Source organism: Chionomys nivalis, chromosome 1, assembly GCF_950005125.1.
Source record: "Chionomys nivalis chromosome 1, mChiNiv1.1, whole genome shotgun sequence".
In the NCBI taxonomy this organism is placed as follows: Eukaryota; Metazoa; Chordata; class Mammalia; order Rodentia; family Cricetidae; genus Chionomys; species Chionomys nivalis.
In genome coordinates, this window is record NC_080086.1 from 163,982,081 (window position 1) to 163,998,143 (window position 16,063).

The 16,063-nt window shown below is 41.6% G+C and overlaps 1 protein-coding gene across 1 annotated transcript in view; it reads left to right on the plus strand.

The window, feature by feature from the left end:
- Parp12 (poly(ADP-ribose) polymerase family member 12) overlaps positions 1-16,063 on the plus strand; it is a 39,974-nt gene that overhangs the window by 9,996 nt on the left and 13,915 nt on the right. Inside the window, exons 4-7 of the mRNA XM_057772610.1 lie at positions 2,150-2,251; positions 5,868-5,991; positions 11,038-11,233; positions 14,632-14,773. Of these exons, the coding sequence (XP_057628593.1) occupies positions 2,150-2,251; positions 5,868-5,991; positions 11,038-11,233; positions 14,632-14,773 (564 nt within the window). The remainder of the gene's footprint in view (positions 1-2,149; positions 2,252-5,867; positions 5,992-11,037; positions 11,234-14,631; positions 14,774-16,063) is intronic.

Genomic DNA, 16,063 nt, shown 5'->3' on the forward strand with positions numbered 1-16,063 from the left:
GTGCACCATGCACTTCTGGTGCCTGCAGAGGTCACAGGTCAGGATAATGCATTAGAGTCCTTGGAGCTGAATTGGCAGATGGTTGTGAGCTGCTATGTAGATGCTGGGAATTGTACCCAGGTCCTCTGGAAGAGAAACCAATGCTCTCAACTGCTCAGCAATCTTTAGCCTCTAGTAGAATTTTTTAAAAAATAATTTTTAGTTATTCTTTGCTAATTTCGTAAATGTATACACTTTTCTTAATCATATCCAACCCAAATCCTCTTCCTACTCTTTCCAATACTTTCTCCAAATTTATGTGATTTTTAAAAAGGATTTTATTTCACTTTTATTTATGTGTATGTTTGTGGATGTGTAAGTGCCTGTAGGAGTCAGAAGAGGGCATCAGATCCTCTGAAACTGAATTTGTAGATGGTTTTAAGCCTCCATGTGGGTGCTCTGAACTGAATTCAGGTCCTCTGGAAGAGCAGCAAACATTCCTAACCATGGACCCATTTCTTTAGATCCCTCATGCTATTATCTTAAAAGTTACTTGTTAACATTTATTTGTGTGTGTGTGTGTGTGTGTGCACGTGCAAGTTTGTGCTATAGCGTACGTGTGTAGGTCAGAAGACAGTTTGTAGAAATCTTTCTCTCCTTGTGGGTCCCAGGGATCAAACTTGGCAGCAAGTTGTCTTACTACTGAATTTCATTAGTGCAACTGCATGCTTGTTGACATGGGGTCATCCATCTGAATGAACAACCTACCATTGGCTGTACCACCAAAGATGACGTTCCCTTTCCAAAGCAGTAATTAGTTGCCAGTAGCTCATGACTAGGAGTGGAGCCTCATAAGCCCCTCTCACATTCATAATGGAATGTTGACTGGCTTGATCTTGTGCAGGTAAGCCATAGCTGCTGTGAATGCATGCGTGCAGTGGCCATCCTTTGTCTGGAAGACAGCGTTTCGTGGTATTTTCCCATCCTCCAGCTCTCATCTTCTTTCTGTCCCTCCTTTTGATATGTTCCCTTGTCCTTGAGGAGCGTTGATACAAATGTTTTATATAAGGCTAAACACTTAATAGTCACTTATTTTTGGCACTCTGACCAGTTATAATTCTTTATTGGTTGCTGCTCACTGCAAAAACAATCTTCTATAACCAAGGTTGAAAGCAGCACTAATATATGGGTATAAAATACATATTTAAAAGGTGGTTTGACAACATGTTCATTGACCAGAACAACAGTAGTAGGTTGTCTAATGCCTGTGACCTTTCCCACCATTTTGGTTGGTTTATAGTACCAAGCATGAATTTCCTCCTATAGAGCAAGCCAAAATCCAACCAGAAGCAGTTGGTTGCCCCTGATATGTCTATACCAGTAGTTATATCTTGCCCGGCAGAATATAGCCTGCAGAATCCACTCACTACTGATGACTTTTCTCTTCCAGTGGCCTGCCTTGTGCCTTCTACCACTGTGAAAGTTAGCCAGCAGGGAGGATGTTTTCGGGTTAGTTTCAGTTTGATTTCTGTTTTCCAAAGTATGTTGTGTCTTTACTGTCTACTTAATGCTGAGCAGCCAAGAACAATAACCTGTGTTGTTAGGGGGTTCCTCTGGGGCCTCCCTGACCAATGACTCTTAGACAGGTATCCCATGCCTGGGACTAAGATTTTTATTTAGTAACTCAGATGTTCTGGGGGAAAAGACTTGTCCATCCATGCAGTGGACATCTACTCAAATTCCTTTTTAAAAAATTACATATTTAATTAAAATTACCTTATATAGCAGTGTGTTTCTATAAGCCTTTTTCAGTAGAGCCTTAGTTTCAGTTAATGCACTCCACCCTATGGGCGGTGGTGGCGCACATCTTTAATCCCAGCACTCGGGAGGCAGAGGCAGGCAGTTGCAAAAGAAAGTACCCCTCTGTGATGTTCTGGGTTTAGTAAAAAGCTGTATGACTGAGTGTTCTAGGATTCACCGTAAAAGTCAGGTGCCTACCTGTGTGGTCAGGGTACTTTTATCCTTTAAGGGTAGGTTCTGTCAGTTTGCCTAGACCACTTTGGTAGTGTGTGGAGAGATGAACAGATTCTTTCTTTTTGCCATGCAGTACTGTAATCCTACATGAAAAGCATCAATGGACGCTGACCTATTTTGTATTTTTTCTTTGTAGAAAGAAAAGGAAGTTCAGGTTCTGTGTCACCAGGCGCTCCTAGTCAGGAGGAGAGTGATCAGATTTGCTTGTACCACATTCGGAAGAGTTGTAGCTTTCAAGGTAAGTTAGAGGCTGTTCCCCCTCTCATGGGAGGGAGACTGCTTCTCATTCTGGAACTGCTTTGAGGCACCCCTAAAGAGAGGAGGGGTCTTGCCAAACCTGTCCTGTTGAGAATGGAAGGAATTATTTGAATTTTTGAAAATGAAGCTGTAGATAAGCTTTTGGAAATATAGCAATCTGGGTCTGAGCCAGGTGAGTGTCAAGTGACCATAGAACTTCCAGAAATAGGGCTACTAATCTAGTGGAAGCTAAAATAATTACTACTTCTCAATGGTGACAGTAAGCCTAGGGGAGTCTCAGAAACTCAGAAGACCGCAGTGAGGAGGAGGAAGTACTTGTGTTAGCACTTGAAGGACTGCTCAGGGCTTCATATCAGGCCAGTGGTCCCTGCTTGGGACCTTTGCCTACCCTTTACCACAAAGAGTAATTCTTATATGGGTCAGTGTTTTCACAAAAGCTTTGTATTCACTGACAGCTTAGCCTTTGACTGAAGATTCTTTCTCAGCTTCTGTGACTGCAGCCACCAAAATGTTTTGTTCCATTTTCAGTCTTTAGATGTCACACAAGCAGTTCATGAATATTTTCACTTTGTGAAGAGGTTAGAGAAACAGGCAGAGCAGAAAGCCCTCCATCCCTTCATCCTTTCCTCATGGCCGACACTTGCTGTGTGTTGTGCCACTTGTTTCACATACTTTATTTCAAATTGAGTTTTATTTATTTATTTTATGTGGATGGGGTGGTTTGCTTGCGTGTACGTCTGTGCACCTATTTTTTGCCTGGTGCCCAAGGAGGCCAGAAGAGTACATCTGATCCCTTAGAACTGGAGTTACAGAAGGTTTTGAGCCACCATATCAGTGCTGGGAATTAAACCTGGGTCCTCTAGAAGAGCAACCACTGAACCATCTCTATAGCCCCTTCATTCTTTTTTTTAAAAGATTTATTTATTTTTAGCTTTCCTCTCTTTACATTTTATTCTGCTTGCTTTGTACTTTAGGGGTTCTTAAATGATCCTGTTTTATTTGTAGTACTTTTCATTGTGTCCAAGTACTTTTTACCTTTACCTTTCTCCTGTTGTACCAAGAGATATAGGGAGGGAGGGGGGGTGAATGTGGGTGCTTTCTTTCCAAATTGATTCCATTTATGTAACTCACCTGGGAAGCCTAGAGCCTGGATTGCCGTGAGTTGGAGAACATCGGAAGAGAAACAAGAAAGCTGATAAATAGGGTGGAGGACTAGGGAAGATAGCCATGGAAGGGTTGCTTTCTGCTCCTACTGCTGTGACAAAATTCTCGCCAGCTGCTGTGGTCGAGGTGGCCTCTCCATCCACCTGTGAGAATCTTGGCCTGTTCATCCAGTTCCAAGCTTGCTGTTAGCCACAGCCCTGGGTTCCTGGATCCTTTCTGAGACCTCAGTCTGGTGGGCACGAGGGAGCTACTGTTCCCTAGGAAGTGTTTTCTTCAGGGAGTTTTTCTTTGGGCCACCCAAGATTTGCCGGTACTTGGAGCTTATCAACATAACATTTCAACACTTGAGTGCTTTCTGCTCACTTCTTATCATTTCCTTTAGTGCCCTTCAAGGAAGGAATAGGAACTCTGATTTGGCCGCAACCTCTGTACCATAACTTCAGCCTGGCCCAGTGCTTCATTATAAGAATCCAGTAGATCTCTGAGCCTAGTATGAGTCATATAAGGCCAGACTCTGTACAAGTCAGGGAGCTGCAAGGCCCCAAGATGACCATGCCCTGCCTTGTTGAATTTACGAGATTTCCTTGCCTGGACACCCCCAGCTTGTTTTCTGAGGCCTCTTGACCTAGTGCTCCTTTTTGCTGTGCCTGCACAGCTGCTGGCCTGTTCTTTGACAAGCCCTAGCAATGTCAACATGTGCCTCTGTGGCTCTCCCCCACCACAGTACTTTTTGTTGAATCTTGGAAAGATCTGACATTGAGAAAGAATGTACAGATTTTAGGAAATTTTAATTTTTTTTTTTTTTTTTTTTTTTTTTTTTGGTTTTTTGAGACAGGGTTTCTCTGTAGCTTTGGTGCCTGTCCTGGAACTAGCTCTTGTAGACCAGGCTGGCCTCGAACTCACAGAGATCCGCCTGCCTCTGCCTCCCGAGTGCTGGGATTAAAGGCGTGCGCCACCACCGCCCGGCGGAAATTTTAATTTTTTAAGTGTTAAATTAGCTTAAATTCATTATTTTAAACTACAAATTAAAATGGATTAGCTGCAGTTAATAAGAAATGAATCTTAATCACCTTTTCCTTAGCAGCCAGGTAGGTCCTCTAAAAATGGTGGTTTCCTGGTGCTTGGGTGTCTGTCTAGAAAGATGTTACAGATATACTGGTGTGCATGTCTCTATACTAAGTGCATGTGTATATTCAGTTTGTTCTTACATAGCACTAGCACACTTGGACCTTGTTTCACTTACCCCGCTGCTTTTTTTTTTTTCTTTTTGGTTTTTCGAGACAGGGTTTCTCTGTGGTTTTGGAGCCTATCCTGGAACTAGCTCTTGTAGACCAGGCTGGTCTCGAACTCACAGAGATCCGCCTGCCTCTGCCTCCCGAGTGCTGGGATTAAAGGCGTGTGCCACCACCGCCCGGCTCCCGCTGCTTACTTTTGAAGACTATATATAATATATGCCTAATACTCAATTAGAAACATGCAAAATGTTGGAAATCATTTCTCATTCCTCTACAAGAAATACTGCTATGTATAGTTAGAATACTACTAATCTCTCTGTCTCCTAGTTTGTATATAGAAACATTCTGCACCTGGTGAGTATCTTTCTAATAGTTTCCTTCTTGGCTATAGCTCCATGTCAGAATGCAGTGAACTGCCTCGGCCTTTTTTCTTTTCCAGTACTCCACACACACACCATCTCTGTACAGATGTATCAGAATCACAGAGCTTTTGAAAGGAAGTGTCAGAGCCAGCCAGCGTAAGCCAAGATGAAGCAGCATGCAAGGGCTTGAAATGGAGGGCAGTGGCACTTAGAAGACAAGAAAATAGAGGGGAGGACATGGATACTGGTGGACAGAATAATACATGTGAAGACATGGGTGGGGTATGTTGAAGATGAGGAGAGTCTCTTAGCAGATACCCAGAGGATATCTCAGCAGCCAAACCACCTTCAATGGGATGTGTGAGGTTGAATGGATTCATCTCTTTCCCCTCCTTCTCTTTCTTCCTCCTAGGAATTGAACCTAAGGTTTTTGTCTAATACAGTTCTTTGTCACTGAACTGTATTTCCAACCCCATTTTTACTTTGAACTTGTGATCCTCCTGCCTCATCCTCCCAAATAGCTAAGATTTTAGGCGTCAGCCATCAAGCTAGATTGTGGAATGGATTCCTGTTGGAGTAAAATCTGGAATCTGACATTCTAGACTAACACATTTTTTATTTAAAACATCATTGTAATGTTCCATTTAAAGAGAAGACACACTTAGTAAGAACCATAGTATGTAAATGTCCAGGTGGAACTGCACTAACAAAACCCAACTTCCTCATAACTTCCCAGAATGTTCTCAGGTCAGTGATCAGGACCACTTCCATTGACAATTGAAGGGTGGGGACACAGTGTTTACTAGGGTGTCTTACTACTTTGTTTCTGTTTTAGATAAGTGCTATCGAGTTCATTTTCATTTGCCATATCGGTGGCAGTTCTTGGATGGAGGCAAATGGAAGGATTTGGACAACATGGAGCTTATTGAAGAGGCATATAGTAATCCCAGTAAAGAGAGGTAGGAGGATGAAAACGTTACCCTCACCAGACTTTGTGCCCAGCCTATGTTTGCAGCATAAGAGATTTAGTTTAAACAATAGTATGATCATGCTTGCATATGTGTGCATGCAGACACACACGCGCCATCACGTAAGTTTGATCTGGAGATGGAAGCCTGTGTTTATGCTGGCTTGTCTGTTCTCCTGCTCTCCTCCATTCAGGAAGGAGCCGTGAGAAAAGAAGATGGTACCAAGACCAGGTAACTTCACTTACTTGCTGCTAGGATTGATCACAGAAACAGTTACTTATTATTGTAGATAATCCAGATGATAAAATCTTTTCTGGAAAGTCACAGCTAAACTGTTTAACCTGAATGTTTTAAGTTTTTTTTTTTTGTTGTTTTTTGTTTTTTTTTTTTTTTTTAGCATTTTCACTCAGCCAATTCATAGTGAAAACGGAAGTCTCAGATAGCCTTTTAAATATTTAACTTTAGCTTGTGTTAGAACGTGCTGCAATATGTTGCTAAAAAAGATAATTTAAAAAATCTTATTTTGGGCGTGGGCTGGGGAGGTGGACGAGTAGGTAAGCAAGCATATGTTGCTCTGGCAGAGCCCTGCCTTGGTTCCTGAACCCACTTGGTGACTTAAGAACTATCTTGCAGAGGGTCCGATGCCCTCTTCTGGTCTCCTCAGACACTGCACTATGTGGTGAATACATGTAGACAAAATACTGCGCCCAAGAAATAAAAACAAATAAACCTTTATTAAAAGAAAAAAAAAAAGGGGGCTGGAATTTGTTTCATTATTGTTTATATCTATGTGTGTCTGTGTGTATGTATGTGCATGTGAGTGCCTGCAGAGGTCACAAAAGAGTATTATTGTGACTCCCCTGGCACTAGAGTTACAGGCAGTTGTGACCTACCCACTGTGGGTACTGGGAGCCAAACCCTTATCTTCTGTTAAAGCAGTAAGTGCTTTTAACTGCTGAGCCTCCTAAAAAGAGGATTTGAATGTCTAAAACGATTTTGAACTTAGAGTGCATATGTGCAAATTGCTGTTGACTAAAATTGTGAAGCAAATTATTCTCCTTAGGAAGATTAAATAGTTCACATACCACCCATAATCTTTCTACTTGAAGAAAATTTTAGACAGTGTTGTGCATGAATATTTTAAGTATACATCTCAGTGACTTTTGACAAATATATTTGCTTTTGTAGCCAGTAGTCTGGTTGAGATACAATATCTCATCACTCTAGAAGGTTCTTCATTCAGCTCACATTCTCAAGCTGTCTTCACTGACTTCTTTCACCTTAGATTAGTTTTGTTAGTTCTTGGACCTAAAAGTTGAACGGTTTTCTGTGTGCTGAAATGCCTGGAGTCTAACAGCACTGTGGTTTCTTTTCTTTTCCTTTTTGAGGCAGAGTCTCATTTTTCAGCACAGGCTGCCCATAAACTGTCAATCTGGCCAACACCTCCCACGGGCTGGCATTCCAGGGTTGTATTTCCATACCAGTTCAATACTTCTGGTATGGGCCAATCTTCTGTGCACCATACGTGTGTTTCTATTGGGAGAATTTCCAAAGGGGTCTTCCGGGAGATAGGCTGTGTTTGTCCTTGGCTTTTTCAGATGATAACAGATTGTCTTCCAGGTGATCATAGTACTTCCCAGTCCCTTAGCAGTATTTAATGATGTGTCCCCCTGATACTGGTACTGTTGACCATTTACATACTAACCAGTCAAGAGTGTAAAATGTTTTCTGAGTTTGTATAGCCATGATTTCCATTGGCTGTTTGGGTTCATTTGCTGTGCAGTGTCCATCCTTAATTGTATTTGCGAATAAAGAGAGCCATGTTTTTACCTGTTCATTTATTTTATTTTTTTCTATCCATTTATTTTTGAAGCAGTCTTTACATTTCTGCATATTAAATGTGAGTTAAAAAAAATCAGCTCTTTTAGTCAGCTGATAGTGCCTTTAATGCAGAGAAATATTTCCCTTTATGGTTTTGTACTTTATGTATCTTAAGAAATCCTTCATTCTAAAAACAAAAAGAAATTCTCCTGAGTTTTCTAAAAGTGAACATTTTAAGTATAACACTATATTTAAATTCTTTTTTTATGTGATTAAACTTGAATTCAGTTTCATTCTTAGGTGAATCACCAGTTTCTTTTTCTTTTTTCTTTTTTTTTTTTTTTTTTTTTTTTTTGGTTTTTCTAAACAGGGTTTCTCTGTGGCTTTGGAACCTGTCCTGGAACTAGCTCTGTAGACCAGGCTGGTCTCGAACTCACAGAGATCCGCCTGCCTCTGCCTCCCGAGTGCTGGAACACCAGTTTCTTTAATACCTATTGTGAATAGTTTTAATTAATTTGCTTGTGATTAAAATACTTGCCATAAAATTTAAACTACTGAATATGCTCATTATACAAGCTCATGACTACTCATTTCTGGAAGTTTATTTTTGAAACCACCAGAAGAGAGCCGAATTTGATAAAATGTTAACACACCTTAGCTCATTTCAGCTCATTTTGATATTTGTTGTCAAATATCATCTTTTCTACATCCGTCTTCAGTGCCTCCTGTGGTGGTCACTGTTCGTCTATTTCCGGCCTCTGGTCGGTGCCTGTCTGAATCAGCCCCACACTATCTCTTCCACTATTGGGGCGTGACACTAAGTTCTGGTATCTGGGAAGACAAAGGCTCCTCTTCCTCCTCGCTACTCTCCTCATCCTCTTCCTCTTGCTGCTGCTTCTGCTTCTGGTTCTTGCTATTTTGGTCTTTAGGAATTTAAAATTTTCATCAGCTTACAGTTAATTCTGCTGTATTTTTAATTTGAAATTCCATAGACTGTTGTGAGTTTGGGGAGAATTATGTCTTTATAATTTTTATTTTTTTTAAATATTTATTTATTTTATTTATTATGTATACAATATTTTGTCTGTGTGCATGTCTGCAGGTCAGAAGAGGGCACCAGACCTCCTTACAGATGGTTGTGAGCCACCATGTGGTTGCTGGGAATTGAACTCAGGACCTTTGGAAGAGCAAGCAGTGCTCTTAACCGCTGAGCCATCTCTCCAGCCCGTCTTTATAATTTTTAGGCAGACACATGCCCACTTTCTGAGCCTTGGTCTCCTCTAGAATTGCTGCTGGGATCCCGATGAAGTGGTAGAGTGAGAGTTCTTTACCCTTTATTCTCCTATTCTTTGCTGCATTTAGGGGAATTCTTTTCAGAGTCCCAGGCTACTAGTTCAGCCTCATATGAGATCCAGTGAGTCCGTCTGTGACTTTAAAATCTATGATATTATATTACTTATTCAAATGTTCTTGTTTTTCATCAAGATTACCTGATCAATTTTTTTAGTCTTATAATCCTAACTTAGGCTTTTGATAACTAGCTAAAAAGAACCACTTTACACGTATTTTTATCTTAGAATGCTAGTTGATAGCCTCAGTAGTCTGATTCTGTTTGTTGTCAGCTACATTTTCTCATGGGGTCTTTTCCCACATGTGTTGTTTGATTTGATTTTAAGATATGTTTGATGAAACTTTATTTGTGGAAATTTTTGTGAGGTGAGTTCCTCCAAGAAATTGATGTTTGCTTTTCTGGAAACCAATATCTTTACAGCTAATTCCGACAAAGAAGTATGAAACAGTCTAAAACTTGTGTGAGGCTTGACTGGTTGAGAGTCCTGAGGGAGTTTTCCTCTTCTCTCCAAAGCCAGTATGCATACAGGTGAATGTCCTTTCTGATTGCCTTAGCATGGCATGTTCCTGGGACCTAGCTATACAGAAATCTATCTATCTTCTCTCTTCTTTGTCCTTTCCTTCTAGCACACCCCATCTCTCTTTTGTCAAGATGGACTCTCAAGTAACCCAGGCTGACCTCAAACTCATTGTGTAGCTGAGAATGACCTTGAACCTCTGATCCTGTCTAGACCTCCCAAGTACTGGGATTACAGGTGTGTGCTACCAGGTCTGGCTAGAAGTATCTCTTATGAGTTGAGTCTGTGATACAGATTTGTAATCCCATCTAGTTGGGAAGGTGAGGCAGGAGGATCACAAGTTCAGTACCTGCCTGGGCAACTTAATGACTGCTTCAAAATGAAGAGAGAGCTGGAGTATAGCTTAGTTGAGGAATGCTGTGAAATCCCCGGTTCAGTATCTAGAGGGGAAAAAAAAATCTCTCCTTAGATGTGGCCTCCTTTCTTCCCCAGATTTTGCATTCACATGTGTCCCCCACCTCCTTACCTTAGCTGCTAAAAATGTCATTAGTCATTGACCCTGTTCTCACTCCCCTTGGTCTTGGAGCAGTATCATGTTTAGAAAGGAGCCTGAGCCGGGCGGTGGTGGCGCACGCCTTTAATCCCAGCATTCGGGAGGCAGAGGCAGGCGGATCTCTGTGAGTTCGAGACCAGCCTGGTCTACAAGAGCTAGTTCCAGGACAGGCTCCAAAACCACAGAGAAACCCTGTCTCAAAAAACCAAAAAAAAAAAAGAAAGGACTGGTGCTAGCCATGTAGCCATGTAGGCTGTGCAGCCAGACTGTCTCCTTTATCCCGTGTCTGCTGGCTGTTGTTGCTCAGATGTGTTTCTTAGCTCTCATGGACTTTTGTTTTTCCATTTGTTGCATGGAGATACTAGCCTCATCCCAAAGGGCTGTAAAGATTGACTATGCTATATATAAATTACATTATGCATGGGCTGGCAAATGCTCAGTATATGCTAACTATTGTTGCTTTTGTTTTCTAGGGATTTCTCTTCTTTTCTTTTTTTTTTTTTAAACAGCTTGGTAACACATTTTATTTTTGTAGTCTTGGAGATCAAACTGGTTCATGCTAGGCCAATGCTCTGCCCTAGCCGCATCTCCAGTCTTAATTATTTTGAAGAAGAGTCAGCATTTTCTGAATTTTACAGTGAAAGGATTTTCATGATAACCCATCTTCTGGAAACATTTCTAAAACTGTACGACATATTTACTATTCGCACATCCTATATTCTCATAGGTGGAAGCAGAATCACCTGTGTTGTTTAATTGGTGAAATTTTAATCTGCTCTTCATTTTCTTTTCCAGGATAGTGTACACAGAATCAGCTGCTGGCTTACACTTTGTTAACTTAGACTTTGGTTCCATGAAGTTTGGTAGTACTGTGGCTCGCAGGCTCTCCACCGCTTCTTCAGTCACTAAACCCCCGCATTTCATCCTCACTACTGACTGGGTTTGGTACTGGATGGATGAGTTTGGTTCTTGGCAGGAATATGGACGACAAGTAAGTGTGATAATAAAAAGGATGGCAATTTTGTATAAGATGTAACATCCATTCTAAACAGAAGCACAAAGATGCCAGGGAGTGTACTTGGTAGTCATCAGGATCCCCAGATACCTGGATGACAGTGCATCTTTACAATCCTGTCTTGAATGATTAGATATCTTAGCTCATGGGAATTGAATGTTAAATAACTGTCATGATGTCAGCTTTCTTCATTGATTTTTGTTAGTTAATAGAAAACTCTGGAGCTAGTGCCTCAACTGTAGTATAAAGTTGAAGGCTTTCAAATTGCTTTTCTTGCCTGTTTCTGCAATTTCAGAAGATAGCAATGTATGAGAATATGATTTATATCAGCAATTGACTTGGAACCCAAATCAGGTAACTCACTGTCAATTATGTGAAGATGTCTACAAAGGCTGGGATCAAAAGATCTGGGGACTTTACAGAAATGAAGTTATGTGGAGAGTCATTTTTGTAGAGATCCTTTTCCACAGTGAGAATTATCTTGGGGACCTGATGGTACTTGCACTCTCTGACCTGTTGGAGGTTGTGTTGAGGCTTGGGTTTCTTGTTCTTAACTATATGTAGAACGCCCTTCTCTGATCCCATTTTTATGTAAGCTCCACAAGGACAGGACATTTCTCTTTTACCATGGGTGCATCTTCCATGCTTAGAATGATATATTGTGGCTTCTTCAGAAATAGATGGCTACCAAAGGCAACAGTCATTTTTTATTTGATGATCCCTTTGGCTCTGGGGGGGATACAGGGGCAGCCCTGTTGATGTAACACAAAGAGCTCTGATGGCACTCATGCAAAAGTAGTCTCTGAGCAGCTTCCCAGACTTCACTGTCAAGTTCAGGGGTGGAGACTTTTCTCCTCCAACTGCCAACACTTTGCTCGTGCGTGTTTTTGTTTACAGTCTGTAAACTTGTTTAGGACAGTTTGGGAATCTCTGGATGTGAACTTCATGTGGATGTCATTGGTGTGCCCACATGCTGCAAGGATATGGAGACATAGGTGGACTTGATGAGTTCTTGGGGGTCTCCTTTTATAGTGTTAGCTGTATAGCCTTGGGGTCATTTTCCCTTCAAATAATTGTTTTTTTTTTCTTTAGGTTTGTTTGTTTTGTTTTTCTAATTTCCAGTTTCAGACTAGTTTTCTCTTGATTTTCAGAAAAGCTAAGTTTGTTTCTGAGTTTAGAATGTACCCCCAAATTTAATGTCAGAATCAACCAGACCTGCCTTAGAGCACGTGGGAATTTTCATTCCTTCAAATCTTACTAGTCACTTTCCAAGTGCTGCTAATCTTGGGCTTCCTCAGTTTAACCACTGGTTTCTCCAGATTACAGCCAAAGTCCTTCGCTTTTGCTTTCTGTTTGGCTGCCTTCATTCTCTTCCCTGTGATAACCTGTGTTAAGGGGCTTTTCACCTTAAGGTTTGGGGATGGGACTTGAGTTATATGTCTGTCTCTGTTTCCTCTCTGCTGATTCTTTCCTTCATTTCCTGTTTTATCTTCTTTTCCCTTCACTGTCTGGAAGTGATTTTTATACCACCTCCTCATTCTTTCAAATTTTAACCTAATAATTTAGTTTTGAAGGATGATAGAGTTTATTTATTTATTTTGTTTTTTTCGAGACAGGGTTTCTCTGTAGCTTTGGTGCCTGTCCTGGAACTAGCTCTTTTTTTTTTTTTTAATATTTATTTATTATGTATACAATATTCTGTCTGTGTGTATGCCTGAAGGCCAGAAGAGGGCGCCAGACCTCTTTACAGGTGGTTGTGAGCCACCATGTGGTTGCTGGGAATTGAACTCAGGACCTTTGGAAGAGCAGGCAATGCTCTTAACCACTGAGCCATCTCTCCAGCCCCTGGAACTAGCTCTTGTAGACCAGGCTGGCCTCGAACTCCCAGAGATCTTCCTGCCTCTGCCTCCCGAGTGCTGGTATTAAAGGCGTGCGCCACCACCGCCCGGCAATGATAGAGTTTAAAAGGAGAAACTAAGCACTACTATAGAACCATAAAATACTTCTTTCCAAAACCATATGCCTACTACCCCTTCTCTGACCACCTTCATAGAGCCAAGCCATTCTTTGGGGTTAGGCCTTGACTCATGCTTGTTTTCCTTCAGGAAACTTTGCTGGATTGTGCCTCAGAAAAGGTCACTCTCAGCAAGTGCCTGTAGCTTCTGTGTCACCCACGTAGACCCGTGGGATATTTGAGCATGATGTATTGAGTTAACTACTTGCTTTTTATTTTCCTCTTTTTTTTTGCTGTACTGTTTCTCAGAGGCAGGGACAGATTTTGTTTTATTTATGTTTTGTCCCTAAATTGTAGAACTTGTGACTTAGTGAAGAGTACATTTATTTTTATCTTACATATGTGGATGTTTTGTCTGCATGTTTGCCTGTCCATCATATGCATATGGTGCCTGCAGAGGCCAGAAGAGGCCTTAGACACCATTGGAACTGAAGTTACAGACATGTTAGCTGCCGAGTGGGTACTGAGAATTAAACCTGGGTTCTCAGCAATAGCAACAAGTTCTCTTAACCACTAAGCCTTCCCTACAGAGCCTCAGGTCCTACTTCTTAAAGCTCTACCTCACATTGGAGACTATGCTTTCAGAGCATAAATCCTTGAGAGACAAACCACATCTAAACCACAGCAAAGCCACAGAATTCAAATTTAGTCCATCCGGTCCCAAATATTATCTAGTAGGTAATTGCAGAGAAAATGATAATTGAAATAAATAACTGGCGGAAAAAAGATCCTCCAAGAGACCATAAAATCAGCACAGAAAGGGACTGGAGCCTGACTGGAGGAGTAAGGGAATGAGAATAGCTGTAGAAGAGGCAGTGTTTCTCGAGCTGACTGGCTAAGTGGCCTAGGTGAATTAGCCGCTGATAGTTTGCCATTATTTGTATAGCTGTACCATCTAGTCTGAAGAATTTTAAAAATGCTTATTTGTTTATCTATTTATTTGTGTGTATGTATTTATATGGGTGTGCTCATGCCATTGCATGGATGTGGAGGTCAAAGGTCGAATTGTGGCAGTTTGTTTTCTCCTATTACATGTTCTAAGGATTGAACTCAGATTATTTGCCTTAGTGGCAAGTACCTTTTCCTGCTAAGTCATCTTGCTGTTCTTTTGCTTTTTTATTGCTTGCATTCTGGTTACCCTACTTAGCAGGACCTATATGTACCATCATCTATTTACAGTAGCTTCAAGAGACTCATATAACTTCCCTTCCATACCCCCCATCCTGTCACCCCCCTCCCTGGCACCTCCTCTTTCCCTATAACAAGATCATCTGTCCAGAATGGGGGCTGGATTAACCAGCATTTTTGTTCATCACCACAACCTCTTGCCTCCCTGACATCTTTGGATTTCCCCTTACAGGGCACAATGCACCCTGTGACCACCATCAGCAGCAGTGACGTGGAAAAGGCTTACCTGGCAGTCTGTGTCCCAGGTGCTGATTGCCAGGCAGCTACCTTGAAGTTCCAGGCTGGAAAGCACAACTACGAGTTAGACTTCAAAGGTACCCCTTTTCTTGTGGAGTGAGTCCTCCCGTATTAACCTGGGGGCCTAGCTGGTATAAGCAAGGAAAGGAGGGTGTATCTATTCCAAAAGGCAGCCAGACCCATCAACAGATGATACTTACTGCCCTGCACTGTCAAGGAGATGTGCTTCGAGGGTTTCAGGAGAGGGAGCTTTTCAGACATTGAGGGATCGGGCCAATGACTACAGTGTGGCAGTTCTGTATCTGAAGGTTAACCTCTGGCTCTCCGAGGCCCACGTGACTCCACTATGTGGTGTCATCTCATTACTCCTGGCATAGCACCAAACCTACTGCATTTTCTGTAGGTACTTTCAGCCTTGATGCTCTAGGACACATTAATTAAAAGTTCTGTCCTTTTAGTTAGTGTCTAGAAGCTGGAGCTGAGATGATTTTTTCCCCCATGTATCTTTTTTTTTTTTTTAAATATTTATTTATTATGTATACAATATTCTGTCTGTGTGTATGCCTGCAGGCCAGAAGAGGACACCAGACCTCATTACAGATGGTTGTGAGCCACCATGTGGTTGCTGGGAATTGAACTCAGGACCTTTGGAAGAGCAGGCAATGCTCTTAACCTCTGAGCCATCTCTCCAGCCCTCCCCCATGTATCTTAACAGACAAAAGCAGAGCAGTCACCCATTGGCCAGTTCTTCAGTGGCTGATTTGTGAGAATGCTTCAAGTTTTAGTTGTGCAATCTCCATGCAAACATTCCATCCAGCTCTGCTCAGCTCACCTTACACTCACAAGTCCAGCATGTTAAAGGGAATCAGAGGACCTGCCTTGGTGCAGTGTATCCTCACTGTTCTGTATACTCTGTTCTGTGTGGAAAGCAGCAAGGTGCCATGGCAAATTTTCCGAAAACCACTTGGTTGTCTGTTTTCGGCAGTTACTTTTTTTTTTTCCTGGAGGGAGTTCAGGAATCATATCCTGATGATTTCATATCCTGAAATCATCTGCACTTATTTTCCAAACATCTTTTATATCAAGGTAAACTGAGGGGGGTAGGTAACACAAATTTCCTTAACATTGTTTCTTAGGTAGCAGGGGAGTGACTTAGGCCATGTCCTGTCCATGCCTATTTTGTCATGTAGACTGAAAACACCTCTTCCCCAATTTACAGTAGAAGGAGCAGAACAACATTAGCACATCCTGACCACTTGTTAGGATGGCATCAGCTTGTTTTACTATCAGAGAGCTAGACGACCACCTCTTGTGTGGAAAGCACCAATTGCGCCTTTAAGTTGTTCAGATTTCCTGACCACCAGAAA